This window comes from Heterocephalus glaber, unplaced genomic scaffold (assembly GCF_053883595.1).
Source record: "Heterocephalus glaber isolate CG9 unplaced genomic scaffold, H.glaber_assembly_v1.0 deba00000470, whole genome shotgun sequence".
Taxonomy (NCBI): Eukaryota; Metazoa; Chordata; class Mammalia; order Rodentia; family Bathyergidae; genus Heterocephalus; species Heterocephalus glaber.
In genome coordinates this window covers 16,878,751-16,900,507 of record NW_028258145.1, presented here as the reverse complement: position 1 = coordinate 16,900,507, position 21,757 = coordinate 16,878,751, and the positions used below count along the sequence as shown (strand labels likewise).

General features: G+C 40.5%; 2 protein-coding genes and 1 non-coding gene across 16 annotated transcripts in view; 2 read left to right on the top strand and 1 right to left on the bottom strand.

The window, feature by feature from the left end:
• Positions 1–20,643, top strand: part of Ptcd3 (pentatricopeptide repeat domain 3) — a 48,559-nt gene extending 27,916 nt beyond the window's left edge. The window contains exons 22-24 of one of the 3 annotated variants that reach the window (XM_087204274.1): positions 520–561; positions 949–1,107; positions 20,477–20,643. In XM_087204274.1, coding sequence (XP_087060400.1) covers positions 520–561; positions 949–1,107; positions 20,477–20,540 — 265 coding nt within the window. In that variant the 3' untranslated portion in view covers positions 20,541–20,643. Of the gene's footprint in view, positions 1–519; positions 562–948; positions 1,108–1,404; positions 3,033–20,476 lie in introns of those variants that run through there. The other 2 variants (XM_004844588.3, XM_087204276.1) reach the window with 2 other exon arrangements.
• LOC147829788 (small nucleolar RNA SNORD94) lies at positions 15–149 on the top strand. The gene has a single exon (XR_015448583.1). It is a non-coding gene; the product is annotated as a small nucleolar RNA SNORD94 (small nucleolar RNA).
• The window catches only part of Immt (inner membrane mitochondrial protein), a 43,066-nt gene continuing 27,593 nt past the window's right edge, over positions 6,285–21,757 (bottom strand). For all 12 annotated transcript variants that reach the window (XM_004844584.4, XM_087204268.1, XM_087204272.1 and 9 more), the window contains 8 exons: positions 21,306–21,409; positions 20,099–20,234; positions 18,739–18,868; positions 15,627–15,641; positions 11,933–12,156; positions 11,007–11,138; positions 8,263–8,392; positions 6,285–7,215 (listed from right to left, as the gene is read on the bottom strand). In XM_004844584.4, the coding sequence (XP_004844641.1) occupies positions 6,602–7,215; positions 8,263–8,392; positions 11,007–11,138; positions 11,933–12,156; positions 15,627–15,641; positions 18,739–18,868; positions 20,099–20,234; positions 21,306–21,409 (1,485 nt within the window). In that variant the 3' untranslated portion in view covers positions 6,285–6,601. The remainder of the gene's footprint in view (positions 7,216–8,262; positions 8,393–11,006; positions 11,139–11,932; positions 12,157–15,626; positions 15,642–18,738; positions 18,869–20,098; positions 20,235–21,305; positions 21,410–21,757) is intronic.

Below are 21,757 nucleotides of genomic sequence, written 5' to 3'. Positions count from 1 at the left end.
CACTTGCTGTGAACCAGGCTGTGATGATTGGCGCAGGGGTACGGACCTCAGCTGAATCATGGGAGCTGAATGTATGTGTTCCGCCTTTGTCCTGCATGTGGCAGGTTGATGGCGTGCACTTACATGAGACTTGCCTCGATCTGAGCCTGCTCTTTATAACAGAGTTTTAGGACAGACCCATGCCATGGTATAGGAGGGGAGGCCAGGCTGTGTGTGCCTCCTGCCTCGTGCCTCTCTTCAGCTGCAAAGGATGTAGGTGTGTTCTCTCCAGTTCTCAACACTGACATCTAATGTTGATGTGTGGAGTTGAGGGTGGGGTTAAGCCCCTAAGCTGACTATGATGTACAGGCAGGGCTAGGAGCCAGTGGAGCACACAGATGAACTTACTTAGGAGATTACAGTGTGAAAAGGGTGTTGAGTCTCTGAACCCAGGGAGAAGAGCTTCATCTGATGGCCTTCCTCATTTTGCTCTTGTGTTGCTCAGTATTTATAGTCACTCTTTTATCTCCTCTTGCACAGGAAGATGTTGGAACTTTTCAGGAAGCATAATAAAATTCCCAGGTAAGTTAGTTAATAGGCCTCACCTGGTACAGGCTGAAATTAGACGGGCTGGCTCTTGCGATTGCATTTTGTTCACATACCTCAGCCACTGCATTTGGGTGCTATGTTTAGGAACCCAATCAGTCTCCCATCCTGGGCATCCTGAGGCAAGCAGTTTTTTTACCTGTGTTCAGTGATCGTGACACACTGGGAATGTGTTGAGTACATTCTCGGTGAAGGTATATTCAACTAATACTCAGTTTCTCCTTGGGCCTTGAGACTTCTTGTAACTTGACTCCAAAGCTATATCAGGGTTTTGTTAGTAAACTTAGTCTGAATTTTTCGTGTAAGCCTTTGACTGAAGGGTTTCAGTTGGAAACTTCATATTTTGCCTTTTTCAAAAAACAGAAGTGAACTGCTGAGTGAATTTATGGACAGTGCAAAAGTATGCAACAGTCCTGCCAAGGCCATTGAGGTTGTGAAGCTGGCTAGCGCCTTCAGCTTGCCTGTTTGTGAGAGTCTCATACAGAGAGCAGTGACGGAATTTGAAATGGACCCAGAACAAAAGTAAGTGGGGCTTGAGTCTTCACCGTGAAGGAGCAGGGCTTGTCTTTCTTCCAGTCAGATGGCAGTCTCTCTCTCTCTCTCCCACCTGTATTCCATTCTTCCCTTACAAAAAAGGATGTAGTAGTTTACTGATTTAATAATTACTTCATTGTCATATGAGTCGGATGCCCAAAGATGGGGCTGTTGTTAGCTCTTCCTTTGTCCTTAACGTAGGTGAGTGCAGCCTGATAAGATTATCCAGTGAGTGTCTGAGACACCAAGCACCAAGCTCATGACAAGCTGTAGTGTACCCTCCAGTTACTTTTCCTTACAGGGAAGCCCTGGGCACCCTAACTGCATTGGATGGTGACAGCAGCAGTGATAACGACAGCGACAGTGACGGCAAATGAAATATTCAGTCCAATATGAAGAAAAGAGAATGCATTGGTACTATGAATTTGGTACTATAAAATAGTGGACACAACGCTGATGTTAGATCAAGCGAATTTACTGGTTACTAATCCATCTATCAGAGCATCACTCAAGAGGTCCCATTTAAGCAGCAGCACTGCCATTTCATCTCTTACGCCACAAGTGCACATCATGAGGTCCATGGCTTTTGTCAGTGGATAAGCCCCGCACACACAAAGGGTGCTCACACTGTCAGCATCGGCATGCTGTTGCTTACCAGCCTTTTCTGGCATAAATGCTGCTGTTGCTTCTGTGATCTTGAAAGGTTTTCTTGGGCTGGGGATTTAGCTCAGTGGTGCTGCGCTGACCTCACTAGCACAAGGTCCTGAGTTTGATCCCCAGTACCAGAAAAAGAAAAAAAAGTTTTCTTGAATTACATCACAGTTGCTGTTTGATCAATAGTGTCCCAACTTGAAGAATATGTAGATGTAATTATGCATTTTAGAATTGATTAAACAAGATAATGGCATCTTTAGGCTGCACAGCTGGTAAAATGAAGACTATAAGTAAACGTAATTAATACATATGTGTATTTCCTTTTTTTTTTTTTTTTGCTTTGGTACCGGGGATCGAACTCTGGACCTGCACTTGCAAGGCAGGCAGTGGCACCACTGAGCTAATTCCCCAGCCCTGTATTTCCTTTTTTGAGACAGGGCTTCACTACGTAGTTCAGGCTGGCCTTGAACTCATGGCAATCCTGCCTCAGCCTCCCAAGTGCAAGGATTACAGGTATGCACCACCATGCCCGGCTTCCATTGTTTTTTTTTAATGTTTAATTCTGAAATAGTCTACAGCTCTATAAGGTGGGCATGGTGATATACACCTATAATCTCAGCACTCTAGGAGGCAGAAGGGTTTTACATTTGAGCCTGGTCAGGGACCCTGTCTCGGAAAAAGAGGCTGGGAATGTATTTCAGTGCAAAAGTACAATCCCCAGTACTGCAAAAAAGGGGGGGGGGAGGTGGTCACCTACAAAGTGTGGACTGTAGATAATGAAACTTTCTAAGTGGCTTTTTGTGATAGCAAATGGAAATAAAGACTTCTTTAGAATGGGAAGGGGAGAGGGAAGATTGTTAATATATTTGGAATAAACTTCTAGATTCCCTCAGATTTCAGTTACCAGTGTGTGAAGTTTTAAGCTACACAACATTTCAGCAGAACATCAAGAACTCTTAACAATAAAATGTCTTATTACAGTTGTATTGAAGTATTCAAGCAAAAAACTCACCAGGATCAAACAACCTCAAATGGACTTAGAATTAAACTCAAATCTAGCACTTAGGTATTGATAAATGCTGAATGGATTTAATACATGCTTCAACCTTTGTAGAGGCTTAAAACCTGACTTGCCTGGTGTCCTGAGATGCAATTTAGACACTACATGAAGTACTGGGCTTGGGGAAAATGTTACGGATGTGTTGTCACTGGTTCTGTACCCATATTCTATAAAATAAAGTGATTTTTGATGGCAGTGACCAGGATTTTTAAGGAAATGGATCAGAAAATTCAAGTACAAGCCGGACACAGTGGTATACGCCTGTAATCCCAGCTACTCGGGAGACTGAAGCAGGATTGCAAATGTAAGGCCAGCTTTAGTAACCTGACCAAGATCCTATCTGAAAATAAAAAGGCATGGGAATTAACACCTAGTGCAAGGTGCAGGGTTCAGTCCAGTACCGAGAAACTAACAAAAAATAACAGTTCTGTAATATTGGTGATGTATTTTTAAATTGAACATGGTTATGTCCCCCAAGTGTATCACATCATGATGTAAGCTTTACTGTTGGTCGTGGTCAAAAAATTGTGAAAAACAAATACACTGAGATGAGTCTTGGAAAATAGATGGATAAGACTGGTTTTACAAAACCAGATTAGACTTGAAAGGTTAAGTGGGATTTTCCCAGAGAAAAGAGTGTATTGACTTAGCTGGGTTAAGACAGGTGCTAGGACGAGAGATAATTAAAAGGTGTACAAGTCTGGGCACTGAACAGGTCTTCACCCTGACCTAGGGCAGAGCTTATTAGAAATGCTGTCAAGCTGAACCTGCCCAGCTATGGACATTAGAGAATTCCGGACTACTGGGGATCAAGCCCAAGAAGAGTTCAGGGAGACTGAAGATTCTTAAAAACTAAGAACATGTAAGAGGCGTAAAGGTCATGACAATTTATTCCCAGGACAACCTAAATTCTGCCACTTGCTCCTGTCCCAACCCTTCCAGCACCCCCCAACAAAACAAGCTATGGGAGCCTAAGGCAGGAGGGCCAAGAGTTCAGGGGTCTGGGCCACATAGCAAGTGGAAGGGCAGTAAGAACTACATAATGAGCATCTCTCACAAAATAACTTCACCTTCTTGAGAAGTTAAGAGGTGTAGTGGTCTCCTTGCCCCAAGGTAACATCAAACCAAAGGAAACAGACCTGTGGTTAGGGGAAATGCTTACAACTAGAAAAGTTGCCTGACCCTTAAGCCTTTTTATTTTCCTTTTATGTTAAATGATCTATTCTGCACTAAGTTGAAACAAGTTACTTTAAAACTAGTGAGACAACTCATTTGGGATTTGGGAGACTGCTTTTATTCCAGAACCTGTTGAGAGCAGAGCATTTAAGTTAATACGAAAGAACATAAAAGTGTGCCTTAAAAGACACTAAATCCTGAATTTAAAGACATTCAAGTTGCAAACTTTCACAAGTGTACTTACAAATGAATCCAATTTACAAACAGTTCTCCCAGAATGGAACTTGCTCATAAGTTGGGGACTTAACTGTCGAAAATTACGGGTGTGGTGGCACGTACCTGTGATCAGCACTTGGGAGGCTAAAGCAGGATTGCCATGAGTTAAAGGCCAGCCTGAACTACATAGCAAAACCCTGTCCTAAAAAACAAAACAAAAAGCTTAATTTGTTAACTGGATTCTGGAGCTCTAAAGTTCAGAGTTTTTGTTAAGTGATTTTTTTTTTTTTTTTGAGTCTTGCTGTGTAGTTCAAGCTGGCCTCAAACTTGAGACCATCCTCTTGCTTCAGGCTTTTGAGTGCTGGGATTGCAGGCATGTGCCATCATGCCCAACAACAGCAATCTGGAATGGGAGGCAAGAAGATAATCTAATTTAAGGCTGAGACAGATTGAGACAAGGAAAGCAGGATAGAAGTGAAGCCTTAGTTTTATATGACCTTTAAATCAGAAGTGGCAGTGGTGTGACATGCTGAAATGAAGCTGGCCTGCCCCAGTGCCCAGGGCTGTACCCATCTCCCCCAAAACCTTGCTGTTGGGATTACAGCTAGGAACCCAGGCAAGGCCTCACTTCAGTGGTTACTGAGGTGTCTCAGGAAGACAGCTGTATAGAGCCTAAGGAAGGATAGACCAGACTGGCCAAGCAAGGTCCCCTTTGCAATACTGTATCATTTCCTAGTGAGCAGTAGGAGTGGGAAGCTTTGTACTAAGACGTGAAACCCAGTGGTCATTGTTTGTTTTTTGGTACCGGGGATTGAACTCAGTACCTTGTGCTTTCGAGGCAGGCAGCAGCATCCAGTGATCATTTTTATCCCTACAGAGCTGGAATCAGATTGCTTACTTTGGCTGAGCTAAGTCACGTCTGAAGCTCCTTATAATCTATTATTTGTTTTCCTATGAGTAAAATAGAAATTTCAAGCACTTGTACTATAAATTTAGCTTTGCAAGTTAATGTGTTCTGCAATTTCATGCTATTTCAAAGAGGACTGAATTTAGAACTGCCCATTGTCTCATGAAAGCTTCACTCCCTAGTAGGTCTCCAGGGTGTCACTACCTTGAAGAGACTAAGGCATTCCCCCAAAGCAGCTGTTTCAATCAGGGAAACCATATGTATTTGGGGAGGAATGTAAGAAATATTAATGTCAGGCCAAAGATAGACCAGTGTATCCCAAAATAAAAGGATAAGGTCTGTAGCATGCAGGGACCTACCTCTGAAGTTGAGGGAGGGAAATGGTGACCTCATGATTCACAGGATATTCAGATAAAAGTACCTTCTTAATCTTAGGAACATAAACCCCAACAAGAAATTGTTAATTCTTAAAATTTTGGCAGTATTTTTATTAAGAGGTAGTAGTCTTTGGGGAGTAAAAAATTAAGTCAAAAGATAAGAACTATGGTTTATCCAATATGGCAGTTGCCTCAGTCTTCAGTGAGGTGAACTGAGAAAGTTCTCCAGGTTCTTAGGGCAGTCCATGTGAAATAACACAAAATTACTCAATCCAGCCCCTAGGATTCCATGCCTACTTCCACTCAAGTGAAGATTTACAAGCCAGATAGCAGAAAACGGCAATGCAAGTAGGAGTGACAAGCAGTGGTTTGAGAACTGCTTCATGCAGATGTACATAGGTGTGTGCATATCAGGTCCCAACAGAAAAGAACTTGCTCCTGTGGACTGCAGTCCAGTTTGGGAGGCATGCATATTCTCATGCTGACCACTGGAATGCAACGTCCTCAATTACAAATACCCTGGCATTTTGGCTCCATTAATCACTCAGAGTTTGACTAGTAGGAATCAATTCACCAAAGCCAAGAAGGCTCGTACTTCTGCTGACCCAGTTAACAGCCTTAGAACACCGGGATTCCTAGGGTCTTCTGCTGCTTCTCAAGGATTCTGCATACACAACAAACTAGAAATGGCACTTTTTTTTGGTACCAGGGATTGAACTCCGGTTCTAGCGCTTGCGCAGATGGCACTTTTTAAAAAGGGATAAGATAACACAGATTTCATCGTGTTGCTTTATTCAGTTTGCTCCAAGGGCAGAATCAATAGTAGGGATCACAAACATTATTTTCAATGGCTCACAAGCCTGATCAGTAAATCCTGAAAAATGGGATATGTTACACAAGTTGCAAAGAATGCACTCCTGGAGTTCACTGACAAGATACCAAGTGGGAAGGTGAATGCAACAGGTATTAACATTTAGCACAGGGCTTGGAACGTGCTCACTTCTAGACAATTCTGGGACCCTTGTTGCAAACCCTTCATATATCACTGCTGATTCCTCTGACATAAATGACATTACACTGCTCTCCTAGACCTTACTCTTGCTGCACCTGTGTGGTTCCTATTCCTACGGCACTGGCGTATGCTGTCAGGATGTCCACTATCTGTTTAGTTTCTAGGGTCATTCGGGCTTCCTTCAGCCAGTCCTGTGCCACTCGTCTAGACTCTCCTTTCAGCTGATTGACAAACTTTGCTGCCAGCTCCAGGTCACCATGCTCAATGCAATAGGAGGCATAGGAGAGTAACTTAAATGTGTTGATATCTTCAGGGTAGAGTTCTGCTGGTGGCTTCAGCTGCTGAGTGGGGAATAGCAGTAGTGACTGCAAGTAGGAAAGGAAGTACTGGTACAAGCTGTTTCTGGTTTCATCAATCATCGCTACCCTTCGGGCTAGTTTCTGGACAGCATAGAAACGGGCTCTCAGGGTCTCTTCACTGTACACCCCCCGAGTCAGGGACTCTGGAGGGATAGCTGCGGTTATTGCTTGGGCAAACTCACTATCAGAGCAGCTAGCTCTGATGACCTCAACCACACCCCCCAAGGGGACAGTGGGCAAATCTGCTGATGAGGTCTTCATGCTGTATTTTAGTGCCTCCACTGAAAGCCAGAGTTGGTGAGCTTTTCTGGCTTCTTCCTCAGCAACTGCATGACCTATGAAGAAATGAATGTTAGAAAAAAAACAATTTTTTCTCCACCTGACCACGTATCCACAAAAGTGAAGCACATTCAACATGCAGAATCCTCATGAGGAAGATGTAGCTAGAGAGAGCCTCCTACAACCTGCCCCACCACCCACTCACTTCTGGCCTTTCTACTTTCTACTGGCCTTTCACACCGAGGCAGTAAGGCATGCCACATTTTGATGAGGGTTTGCACTAAAATAAGGATGAGAGCTGGGAGGGTGCATCTGCACAAGCACAACTAAGTCTTCCTGTGACACCCAGGACAATGCATAGCCAAATACAGTACAAGAAGTCACTCCCATTTGCAGGACCTCTAATTCAGATGTTGAGAAGGAAGCATGTTAAATTCAGCTAAAATTTATATTAAGGCTACCATAAATTTGATGCAAAAAAAGGAACATTTCAAAGGAAGTACTGTGCTAGACTGGGTCTTTTTTTGGTACCGGGGATTGAACTCGGGTCCTTGCGCTTGCGAGACAGGCAGCGGAACCACTGAGCTAAATCCCCGGCCCTTAGACTGGGTCTTGAACTTTCCCAAGTACCCATATTCTTTACTGTTTTGACAAAAGATTTCTTAACATCCCAAGGAAACCTATTTTATCAAAATTGCCATTGTCAGGATGTGTCCCTTTCTATGTAGCATAGAGGCCTCAGCATAACTACCACCCCCCTTGAAGGGTGGACTCAGCACATTGCCACTTCTGGATAACCCTCCAGTGCCCGGGGAGGAAAACACGGCCACACCAGACCCAAGAAAAGCATGTGGAGTGAAATGCCTTGAAAAAGATGACCTGTTTGTCACACAAGTTACTTAAGTTTTAGATTTCCCCCACCAATGATTTCTTCTCACAATGCTCTACGTTCTAAACCTATCAAACCTGGGACAAACTTTCCAAGAAATGAGTGAAAGTGGGACAGTGACTTGAGTATCTTTATGACCTTATGTTGGTACAAGTACTCTATTATCCTAATACTGCATTGAGTAAGATTATAAGGTAACATAGACTGTGCTCACTCTGAACAGCCTGCTCAATTCCTCTCAGTCGGGCATAGGCAGTGTTTATATCCAAAGTAAAATTGTCAACTTGCTCTTGACTGAGACGGCGAAACTCTAATTCTTGTTCAGAGAGCTTCTCAGACAGATTCTGAAATAAAACACATAATGTATGAAAAAAGAATGCTACCTTCATGAGTGTCACTTACCTGGATACTAGTTTTTCAGCAACTGCCATTTCCTGAACAAAGAGAACATTTAAAATCTCAAAAGAGTAGGGCATAGTGGTGCACATGTGTAATCCCAACACTTGGGAGACTGAGGCAGGAGAGGACTGCCTTTAATTTGAGGCCAGCCTGGGCTACATAGTGATTTCAAGGCCAGCCTGAACTACATAGTGAGACCTTTGCTTAAACAAATCTCAAAAGAGTCGTCATGAAACTGTAAGACTGTATCTGAAGAAACTGTAAGAGCTTGAGTTTTTCTGACTATTTGATATGTAATTCTCTGCAAATTTTCTGACAGACATAATACTGTATTAGAGGAATTCAACTAGGAGAAGTGAGAAGGCTGTTAAAACCAGAAACAAATTGGGCTGGGGATTTAGCTCAGTGGTCTGCCTGCCTCACAAGTGGAAGGTCCAGAGTTCCATCCCTGGTACAAAAAAAAAAAAAGAAACAAATTGGCAACTTTAGAAAATAAATGTTATCACAACATAATAAATATCCCATATCATCTGGAGCTTATATATATTCATTTTCCACAGAAAAATAGCCATCAAATACAATTTAAAATATCTTTTCATACTGGCAAAATTTCAGTTTTCTAGAAGACTTCCTTACTTAGAAAATCCCCCTCCCCTTTTTTTGGAGATGGTCTTGCGAAGTTGCCTAGGCTGGTCTCCAACTCAAGATTCTCCTGCTTCAGTCTCCAAAGTGGTAGGACTGCAGCACCATGCCTGGCCCTCATTCCCTTCTTTCAAGACAAAATAATAAGCAAATGTTATTGTAAATGACTTGTTGGATAAAACTGTGATGAAAGACATCATGATGAACTGCTATGATTTCACAACTTACTTCTCTGGGAATTTTCCAGTTATACAATCTGAGCACTTATCATAAGATGTATAGGACTTTGTGGAAAGGAAGTAGGCAAAATGTGTTTAAGAAGTACCGTCTGCACTCTTGAAACCCCCTTTACCCTGTTTAAAGCTCTGAAGACTCAAAACAACTAGGAGATATATACCAGATCATGAACACAGGCACACCATTATGTAAAAAGGAGCAGCAGTTCTACAGATACACAAAAGCACCACTCCACCAAGGCCAAGTCACATTGGAACTCTCTCCCCATTCTTCAACATCCTTAAGGATACATTAAAAGGGCTAGGTGATAGTACAAATAGCCAATAAATACATTAAAAATGCTCAACACCTCTGGCCATCAGAGGAATGCTAATTAAAATAACACTGAGATGCCATCTTACTCTAGAAAGAATGGCTATCATCAAAATCAAATAATAGAACCTGGTGTGGTAGTGCACACCTATAATCCCAGCACTCAGGAGACTAAGGCAGGAGAATTGCCATAAGTCTGAGGTCAGCCTAGGCTACTTAGCAAGTGCAAGGCCAGCCTCAACCACATAACAAGACTGAAACAAAACAAAAAACAAAACTAAACAATAACAAATGCTGGTGAGGCTGCAAGGAAAAAGGCACCCTTCTTTTTTTTTTTTTTTTTTAAAGGGGAAAGGGTTTATTTAGCTCACAATGTGTAGAGGTTCAGTCCATTATCAGCTGGCTTCCAAGGCAGGTGGCACATGGCAGAGGGGTGTCACAGAGGAGAAATAGTTCATAGCATCCACATGGTAGCAAAAGCAACAAGGCAAAAAGGCACCCTTCTGCATTGTTGATAGGAATGTAAACTGGCACAACTACTATGGAAATCAGTACAGAGATTCCTCAAAAACTAAAACTACAAATTCCATTCAACCCAGCTATTCCGTAAGTATCATCCCAAAAGATTTCAGGACATTATGCCACAATAATATAGGGATACCCATGTTTTTAGCACCAAAACTCAGTTAAATCACGGAAGCTGCCTATATATCATCAAGAGATGAATGGATAAAATGTGGTATTTATACTCAATGGAGTATTTACCCATAAGAATTGGGTAGGTCTGAGTTATTTGTAAGAAAAGGGATGCACCTTGAAACCATAATGTTAGGTGAAATAAATCAGACACAAGCTTAAATATTGTTTAACATCTCTTATGTGAGAGACCCAAAAGTATAAATAATTTAAAAAACAAAAGACAATAGGAAACAGAAAAATCTTGCAAATGAGAAGGGAATCTAGAGATGAAGGGAAGGGAATGTAAGGGGAGAAAAGGGGGACTAAAAAGGATCCATATGTACCTACTCCCTAAGATGAATGTAAACATTATGTACTGCAAACATGTATTAAAAGAAAAATGCCAGGTGTGGTGGTGCATGCCTGTAATCCCAGCACTGTAATACCAGGCAAAGGCAGAAGGATCTCCGATAGAGTTCAAGGCCAGCCTGAGTGACATAGTGAGTTCAAGGACAGCCTAAACTATGTAGCAACACCCTGTCTCAAAAAAAAGGATTAGGATGTAGCTCTGTGGCAGGGTACTTGTCTAGCATGTGTGAGACCCCCTGGGTTTGATTCTCAGCAGGCCACAAACAAAATATAGAAAAGGAGAGCTTGTTAAAAACAGAAGGTTTTACAACCAGTCCTTACCTGCTCAAATTCATACTTCAGTTCTTGTTCTTGTACCCTAAGGACATCTCGTAAGTGATCAGTGTGGGCAGCTGCCTGTCGGCGAAGCTGGGTTCTCATCTCATTCTCCATGGCATCTCTGACTTCTTCTACCTGTGAAACCAAACACTGTATTGATTAGTTCTCAATCCTCCATATATACTTTTAGGAAAACAGAAAGTTTAGTAAGAACACGATGACAGCAGCATCCATGTCCTACAGTGTCATGCATGTGCATACATTGTCTATTATGAACCAGAATCTATTATGAGAGAGTTGAGAAATGTTGAATTTATAATGAATACTGAATTCCCACCTGGACACTGGGAGACAGTTTAGATGGAGAAAATGTTTCTGAACCACTGCCACGCATGCCAGTATTTAACAGATTGGGCAGAGGAGGCAAAGGAGTGGCCACTAAGGTAGGAGAAAGGCCAGGAGTGTGTGGGGTCTGGCAGTTTGGAAAGAAAGAGCTTTGAAGGTGAGATAAGTAGTCTTCTTCCTAAATCAGCCTGTGGACACCATGTTCAACGCATGATGTGCCCCAAAAGATGGGTAACAGAGCTACTTCATGCTTAACTACTGGCACTTAAAAACACTGGCAGAAATAAAATATATTCATAATTCAGCAGAGATTATTTCAGCATACTTTAGAGGACAGAGGTTATAATGAATTATATGAGCTAGATAATCCTGGACACTAGCAGCTTATGACTTTTCACACCTTTGTGTCTGCATCTTCCCCTGAAAGTTCTGAATAGAACAAGGCCAAGGGTCTACTCCACAGGTGGGTTGCCACCATTTACATCTAGTATTTTGAAGTCAGTGGCCACCAGCATTATCTACAGAAGATAACAATCAAGTTAGAGTCATTTTAAATGTTAGGCAATGATTCTCATTTCTTCTACCTTTCTGTCCTGCTCAGCCTGTACTTCACTTCTGTGATGCTCTAATGCTTTTGCCACTGCAGAGTCAAATGCCCGCTTTTCTTCCAGCTTTTGTTTTTCCAAGGCCAATGTGATGTGCTGCTTCTCTGTGGCTTTCTGTTCTGCTAGCTCTCTGTTTAGCTGGTCAATACGGCGATGTGCATGAGCAATCAGGGAGTTCAGGTCGTCGGAAGAGAGCTTGTCAGCTAAACAAATAACCATGTCAAAAAGTTAATGACTTCCCCAAAATTATACACCACTACAAGGGAATCTGCTTCATTAGATTGTGATTTTATAGCATTAAAGAACAGCAAAAAGGGCTAAAGAAAAGCAAAAAGCACCTAACACGAAGAGATTTTAATTCTCTAATTCAATCAGAAATTAATAGCTAGTATCTAAGAACTAAGGTTTTTCAGTCCCAAGCAAAGTAACATAGGTGGGCCTGGGTACCCCATAATTAGTTGTTTTCCAGGAACCCAAATTAGTACTTCTAAACATATTCTAAATAACCTAATTTAATGTAATTTTGCCTCTAAAGACAAAGTTTACATATATAATCACTTCTGTCGCTATGATTAGTTACAACAGGTTTACACTTAAATTATTTCCTGCTGAAACCTGAAATAAACTTTTCCCTAACAAGAGTTTGTTCCTTTTCTTAGACATACTATCTAGGTTAATAATCAGCGACCAGAGCCACTCATCAGAATAACTTGTGCAACTTTTTAAAATATTCACGCCCAAAGATTCTCATTTAGGCTTAAACCCATGATTTGCTGTTGTTTGAGACAGGGCCTTCCTATATTGCTTAGATTGGCCTCACAAACCTCCTGCCTCAGCTTCCTGAGTTGGGATTACAGATATGTGCTACCACACCCAGCTGCATTTTTAAAAAATTTCACACTCCATAAGTATTTCAATCTATAACACAAATTAAGAATTATGGTTTCAACAGCAAAATACATAATGTGTATAATTCTAATGATAAATGAGGTGAAATAAATTCAGTAAATGAGGTGAAAAGCGAAAGGAAAGTTTAAGAGATTTCTTGAATAAATTCAATGTATGGATCCCCTACAGATACTGATTTACACAAAACCTCATTCTGTGAAACAATCGAGCTATCTGAACACAGAACAGATGTTGATGAAAGAAGTATTATTAAAAAGTAGCTGAGTGTGTGACACATCTATAATCCTACCTACTCTTTTGGGAAGCTGAAGCAGGAGGATAGAAACTTGGAGGCCAGCCTTACCAAGATCCTATCACAAAATAGAGCACTGCTAAACTGATTGCTCTAGGATGCTATGCATGTTTCAAGTGGTACTGAAAGCTGCACTAATGGATATGTAATGATAAACATATCTGTTATTAATATGAAAAAAACCCAGCACTGCTGGGTTTGATCCCCAGAATAACAATAAAAACAAACAAAAAACCTGAAAGTATTTACAAGTGAAAGAGTGTATTTGAGGTCTTAAACATAAGGTAGGAGAGGATATATAGACAAAACTGACAATAAGTGGGTTGATAATTGCTGAAGTTGAAGTTGGGTGATGGGTCCATGGGAGTTCATTAGAGTTTTCTTTCTATTTTTTTTTTTTAATTCTCCAAAATAAATTAAAGAAAGATCACAAAGCTGGGCATGGTGGTGCACACCTATAATCCCAGTACTCCAGAGGGTGAGGCAGGAGTTCAAGGCCAACCTGGGCTACATAGTGAGTACAAGGCCAGCCTGAACTGCATAGTGAGACTGTCTCAAAAAACCAAAAAAAAAGGACAAAAAAAAAAAAAAACCACCAAAAAAAAAAAAATCACATCATACACACATATAAACTTCCAGTCACTTTAAACATATTATTTCCTGACAACATATGGATACCACAAATATCCAATTCAGATTTAATACATCTCACGTAATCCTACTTGATATTTTAGATGACTTAGCATAATCAGAAACACAACAAAAAGATTGTTTTTTGTTTTTTTTCCTTATGTATGCTAGACAAGTAATCAACCACTGAACTATATTCTCAGCCCTTCTTATTTCCTTCTTTTTTTTCCCTCAGTATCAGAATTGAACTCAGGACCTTGTGCTTTGCCAGGCAGACATGCCAATGAGCTACATCCTTGGCCCTTCCTTTTTTTTTTTCATTAAGTTTATTGGTACATTTTAGGTATAAAATACAGCTACATTCATCATTGGGATCTTGTACCTTTACATGATGTATCCTGGTTCTTATTTTTTCCCCATTTCCCTGCCCTCCCTTCACCCCCTCCACCCTTCCCTATTTACAGAGTCTTTGTTTCCATTTTTTCCTTTCTCATATTCTTTTCCCTTCTTTCCCTTCCCCTACCCTTCCCACTTCCCCTACTCCTTTAGACCTTTTCTTCCTATTTCACATTATCAATTGTACCATTTGAACCTTATTTACACTTTTAGTTTTTCACACCAGAGAAACTATTTGGTATTTACACGTGTGTCCTATTCATTTAAGAGTATCGCCTCAATGTGCATCCATTTAGCCATAAATGTCTCCAGTTTCTCATTCTTTATGACTGAGTAGTAATCCATTTTATAGAAAAACCACATCTTCTTTATCCAGTCTCCAGTTGATGGGCATTTGGGCTGTTTCCAAGCTTTAGCTATTACAAACTGTGCTGCTATAAACATGGGTGCACATATATCACTGTGGCAAGATTCTTTTAATTCTTTTGGGAAGATACCCAGTAGAGGGATAGCTGGGTCCAATGGACCTCTAATCCTAGTTTTTTGAGGTATCTCCATATTGATTCCCACAGTTGCTGCACCAGTCTGTACTCCCACCAACAAAGAAGGGTTCCTTTCTCCTCACAGTCCCGCCAACATTTGTTATTGGTTGATTTCTTGATAGCAGCCATTCTTTCTGGGGTGAGGTGGAATTTCAGTGTTGTTTTCATCTGCATCTCTCAAATGACCAGTGATGTTGAACATTTTTTCATGTATTTATTTGCTGCTTTTACTTGTTTGTCTGAGAAATATCTGTTCATTTCAGATGCCCATTCTTAAATCGAGTTTTTATATTTGGGGGGTCTGATTCTTTTTCAGTTCTTTACATATTCTAGATAGTAGACCTTTGTCTGAGGAACAGCTGGTAAGAAATTTTTCCCACATTGTAAGCTGTCTCTTAGCTCTGTTGATGGTTTCTCTTGCAGTGCAGAAGCTTTTTAATAAGATGAGATCCCAGTTGTTGATTCTTTGTGCAAGTTCCCATGCTACTGAGGATTTGTTCATAAAATCTTGTCCTATGCCAATGTCTTCTAACTTTCGAACTTACCTTCCAGCATGTTTAGTGTTTGTTTTAATATTTAGATCTTTAATCCACTTTAATTTTAGTTTAGTGCTTGGTGAAAGATAGGGGTGTAGTTTTAATCTTTGGCAGGCTGAAATCCAGTTTTTCCAACACCATTTATTAAAGAGGCTATCTTTCCTCCAGTGAGGATGGTTGCTAGCCCCTCCTTCTTATTTCATCCTAAGAGAGACTCTCACTAAGATCCCCAGGCTGACCTTGAACTTGGGATTCTCCTGCCTCAGTCTCTGAAGCAGCTGAGAGAAAAGGCATGCAACACCACACCTGGTCTAAATTTGGTATTTTGAAACAAAAACAAATCCCTTAAACATAAAATAATTACTCACCTAGGTCAGAAACACCTACAAAGAAAGAGAAGAACAGTTTAAAAAAAGGAATATACATACTTCAGTCATTTATCATTAAATAGAAACATCCAAAGGGAAACAACAAGGAACCACAGACAAACCAGGAAGAGCTATTTTAATATTGAAAAGCAAAATGATAGTTTATTTCCTAAAATTTAAAGGGATTATAAGTCAAGATAATTTGTAACATTTTATTTTGAATCCCCCCCCCCGACCCCCAGAGATCGAAGTCAGGGCCTTGTGCTTGGGAGGTATGCACAGCACCACTGTGCTAAATCCTGGGCCCAAATTATAACATTTTAGAAGCAAAGAGAATCACTGACATTAAAAGTAGTTTATGTTTAGAAATGAATAGTTTAGAAATGAGTAGACTGATTTCTATTTCACCAAAAGAATCAACTTAATTTTTCTTACACAATTTTTATTCCCTCTCATTTGCATGAATTCATGAAGTATTTCACTGTCACAGTGCTGTTATTAGATGACTCTCTTAACATTTCAAAGACTGAGAAATCTTTTTCCTTGCAAATTTTTATTATGTTTTTACCAGTACATGTTTATACTCCTTATGTGGAGTTGGTGCAAGTACCTAACATATCTTCATTCTTTTTTTAATCCCCCTTTCCTCCTCACCCTCCCCAATCCCCCCATCTCTTGATCACCTTCCCAACTGAGAAAGATTTATCTCCTTCTTCCTTTGCAAACTTTTAAACAAGGACCTCACGTTAAATTTGCATTTAACCTGTACATTAAACTAAAAATGATAACTACCTTTCTGGAGGGTAAGGAAGAAAAAAATGACATTCTGAAGACTGATGTTTATCACCAATACCAGAGTATGAGCCCTTGACAGGAGAGGGGAAAGGGAGCCAGTCTCAGTGACTGCCTCTCAATATGAGCTTCTTAATGACTTGTGGGTTTAACAAATTCAAAGGCTAATTGTTTCATCCAGCAAAGATCTATAAATCAAACACCTAATGTGGCGTTCAACTGAAGAAACAAAGATCTGTCCCACTACTACAAGAGAGACTAGTGGCATGGGAAAAGAAGAGACAATGTCAGTCTCAACACGGCACAGAAATATAGCTTTGTGTATCATGGTCTATAATAAAGGAGATGTGTCTTAGGAATGAATATTAACCATCTACAACTTGCGCTTCATTCTCCAACCCTAGCAACACCCAGATGCACCTTCCCAATGGCTGTCCCTTCCTTCTCCTACACAGGTATTCATTCTCTGAACGGGGGTAGCCCACGTCATTTCTCCTGGTTACTGTGGCAGCTTGTCACCAGCTCCCTTGCCCTCAGGCACTCCTTACACCCTCAATCTCATAAGGATGAATTTTCCTCATTATTACAATCACATCACTCTTCTTCTCAAAAGCCCACAGGTGGGACCAGGGATTTAGCTCAGTGGTTCCACAGCCTGCCTCGCAAGCTCAAGGTCCTGAGTTTGATCCCCAGTACCAAAAAAAAAAAAAAAAAGCCCACAGGGGAGTTCCATGCTGCTGATACAAATCAATCAAGCAGAGAATAGCATGGCTAGTGGATGAGAAAGAAATCCTGGCTCTACCCTCAATTTTGGACTATTAAATAAATTAAATAAGTTATTTAATCTCTCTTACGTCTCAGTTTCTCATCTATAAAATGGGGATAATAACAAAACTTACCTATTGGACTGTTGCGAACTTTAGGTTAATAGATAGGAAGTGCTTAGAATACAGTTCCAGGCACACAATAATCCTCAATAACATTAGCTGTTACTACATGTGTAACACTATGTCCAGTTAGGGAAACACAGAAAAAGTAATGGACATCATGAATAATCGTATACTTATAACTTAGGGAAATGAGAATAGTAAGACCAAGCTGGGTGTAATCCAAGCACTTGGAAGGCTGAGGTAGGAGGATCACAGTGAGTTAAAGGCCAGTCTGGGTTGCCACATAGTGAGTTCAAGGCCAGCCTGAATTACATACCAAGAACTTGTCTAAAAAACCAAAACAAACAAAAAAGAATAGTAAAACCAAATAATTCATAACACTAACTAGAATAGTAAAACCAAATAATTCATAACACTAACTAGTACTAGTAGTTTGATATGGGGCCTAAATGTGTCATTGCAGAGGCAAGGATGCCAACTGAGGGCCAGGGTAACCATGAAATAATTCACTATCTCCAGAGGTACACAGCAAGTCAGCAATAGTGACCAACCCTGAGGAAAACTGCACAGCTATGGACAGGAGTAAAAGAGAAACCAGCAAATATTGTTTGTACGTTTCCAATTTGTATCATGTGACTATATCCTCTACTTTAAAAATTAATAAAAAATTAAATGGCAGTTGCTCAGAAAACAATTCAGAGACTGCATCAGGGAACTTTCACTTTCTACATGACACAGTTCTTTACCACAGGGCTTCTCAACCTTGGTAGTACTAACATTCTGGGCCAGATAATTCTCTGCCAGCATCTCGGGCCTCTCTGCCAGCCAGACACTAGTAACGTTCCCCAGCTATGTCTCCTCTTGTTTTACAGCAGTGTAATGTCTCGTTATACAGCAGATACCTTTTTCCCTGAAAGTACACGATGTAACTGCTTTATCAGCAATGTTTCCTGCAGTCTACATTTTTGCAAGTCGAGTCAGACAGTTGGTTTTCTTCTTCTGGGAAGAATCAGGGTCCCTAGGTTAATTCTCAACCTAAGTGCTACTGTCACAATGCAATCAAAAAGTATGCTCTAGGTAATTCACTAGAAATACTTTTTGAGTACCAAAGGTTTTAAATAATTATATATATGAATGAAATAGTTTAACAGAATCAATTTTATGTCTCTGTCACTTGGAGAAACTAGAAAGGAATCACAGATTATGGAATTAATCATGAAGCTTGGAATAAAACACTGGTGGTTCATACTACAGAAGTATTGTAACAAGTGTATCATCTGCACAACTGTCATGGAAATCAAATGCTGAAACAAATGAGAAATGCCAGAGGGGATGTGAATATGATGAGTGGATCTGAAGCAGGTTTTAGACTAGTTGACCAGTTACTAAAAATTGTAAAAAGGAAATGCTAGTATTTCAATCATACTTACTCATCCCTTTCCACCCAGGAAGGACCTCTGGAGTGATACTGTCCAGTTCTCGTTTAAAGTCATCTCGGGCTTGGACCACCAGCTCATGATACTGAGATACAACTTTAGCTTCAGATTGGGCTGCTTGAACCTGGCCAAATATAGGGAGTTAAACTGAATAAAAAGTACCATAAACCTCAAGAACAGAAGTAATATTCCTTTACTTATGTCAGTAATACATACACGGCCAGGGACGTAGCTCAGGGTACAATGCCTGCCTGGCAAGCATGAGGCCCTGAGTTCAATTTCGGTACCAAAAAAAAAAAATATATATATATATATACACACACACACACACACACACACACACACACACACATACATACACACAAATCTGAAGATCAGGGGCCAAGGGTATAGCTCAGTGGTAGAGTTCTCACCTAGTATGAGCAAAGGCTCTGGGTTCAATCTCAGTACCACAAATAAAGGCTAACGAGGCTTACCTAGCCAAGCTCCAACCTCATTTAAAAATAAAATAAAAGCCAACTGTGGCAGCACACCCCTGTAATCCCAGGATTCTGGGAGGCTGAGATAAGAGGATCCCAAGTTTAGGCCCAGCCTGGGCAATCTAATGAGACCTTGTCTCAAAATAAAAAATAAAAAGGGATGAGGATATAGTTCAGTATGAATACCTTCAGTTTAATCCTCAGTACCTCAAAAAATTAAATTTTTGAAAAATCTGAAGCTCAGAAAAAGGAACACAAATTTTGTCTTTGTGTCCTTCTAATTACTTTTCAAATGCCAGGAACAGGTCCTCTCTAATCTCACTGTGTCTCCTCTTCCCTTTCTCTGGGTCCCAAGAAATCACCTACACAGATCATCTCAGTGCACAGAGAGATCTGCTACAAGACAGAAATTTTCTCTTTCTTTTCTTTTCTTTTTTTTATATAGGGTCTCACCATGTAGTCCAGGCTGGCCTTGAACTCCCTATGTAGCCAGGCTGGCCTCGAATTTTTGGTGATCTTCCTGCCTCAGCCTCCCACGTGCTGGGATTACAGGCATCCGCCATCATGCCCAGCACCTGAATTCTTAATGAAATTAAGAATATTTGATGGAAGAATATTTTTAAAAAAACAACATTAAGCCAGGTATAGTGGCACAGGCCAGTAATCCCAGCTACTCCTGAGGCTGAGGCAGAAGGACTGCAGGTTTGAGGCCAGTCTGGGCAATTCTGAGATCCTGGGTTCAGTCCATAGTGTTGTATGTACACGCACCCACATGCACACACATGTGTGCAAACTCCCAGTGTCTATGTATGTGTTTATCTATACACAGGTATTTATAGATATATAGGTAACACTGTAAAGATCAAGGAACACACCTTTTTGACCACATTATCCAGATCAACTATCATGTTGTGAAGTTTCCCCTCTGCAGCAGTTATATGAGGTTTGGCCCCAGCAACCTCTTTTTTCTTTGCATTTTCAATTACACTCTTCATCTTCTCTAACTCTTCTCTGGAAATCAGTAACAAATTAAATACTTAGTATAGTTCCTTTCTAACATTATTAAAGAGTTGTGAGATCATTACAACAAATAATTGTTAAGTCTATAAAAGGCCAGGGATTTAGCTCAGTGGTGCCGCCACCTGCCTCGCAAGCGAAAGGTCCAGAGTTTGATCCCTGGTACCAAAAAGAAAAAAAAGTCTATGAAAGAAATATAACTTGAAAAAAATTAAACAATGCTTTTTGGTCAATAGGCAGAGAAGCTTTTCTCACCAACAGCAAGAACATTTCAGTCAGAAGCTCGACTTACTAAAGTGAACCAGAGAAGCAGGGTGGTACATGAAAATGGCTGTGCTTCAGAACCAGAGACCTGGATCCAACTACTAGGTCAGCCTCTCATTTGCTGCATGCCCCTATGTGGGGACAGAGGTGATTTATGAAAAGTATCTGGCACCATGCCTGCCACCTGCTGAGCACTCCATGAATGGCAGTTCTTGCAAGGATTAGGCTCACTACCCTGCCAGTGAGAGAAAACTTAAGGCAATGGCAAGGGAGGTCAAGGACTTCACTGAGCAAATAAATATGTGAACTTGGGGAGCCCCTATGATTTAGAATGATTCTTGTACCTAGCAGAAATTAATTCAGAGCCTTGACACATGGTCCAGTGATGTGAGTGAGCCTAATGTAGTACTACTCACTACTTCACTAGTTAAGGCAAACAGATTGTGACATTTTCTAAATTCTGTAAGACTGCCACATCCGAATAAAATCTTGAAATTATAGCAGAACCACAGTAAATGTATACAGACATGTCAACAAAGCAATCATCCAAAGCAAATCTGATTTTTATATAAGATCCTTTACATCAATTTTGGCCAAATCTATTTTAGCTTAATTATGTTTTATTTCCTCTCTCTTTTTAAACTTTTGTGTTCTTGATACCAGTTCAGAGCACAGGTGGAGGAGAGAGGGAGGGGTCTCTCCCTTGTCTTCATTCTATACAAACAGTACCATACAAAGAAAGCCCCACCCAAAGAAAGCACCAGGAGCCCTAATTACTTGTTAAAGTCCATGAGTAATTACTTGGCTTTGAGAAGGGCATCAGCAGCTTCATCTACAGCCTTTCTGCGTTCCTTCAAGGCACCTTCCACTGTGCGCCACTGAGCAGACTTCTTCTCACCTGCAATCTAAACAAAAAAATTTAATTATGTAAACATGACTAATTACTATTATTGCCATAGACAAGCCAACAAGATTAATGTGGAAATATGTGACTTTAAATTCAAAGGTAAAAGTATATACAATATTTCTCCAGAGTAGGAATTCATAACTAAGCCTCACAATTAGGCACAAGTCCATAACAATCATCATGCATCAATTGTCCTTCCACAATAATGTAAAAACAAACCCAAAGCTTGTATTACACTGTATGTAAGCATTTTTCTTTGCAGTGCATTAAACTTAAGACCTTGCTCTTGTGAGGCTGGCACAGTGCCACTAAGCTAAATCCCTGGCCCTAAGCATTTTTTATTAAT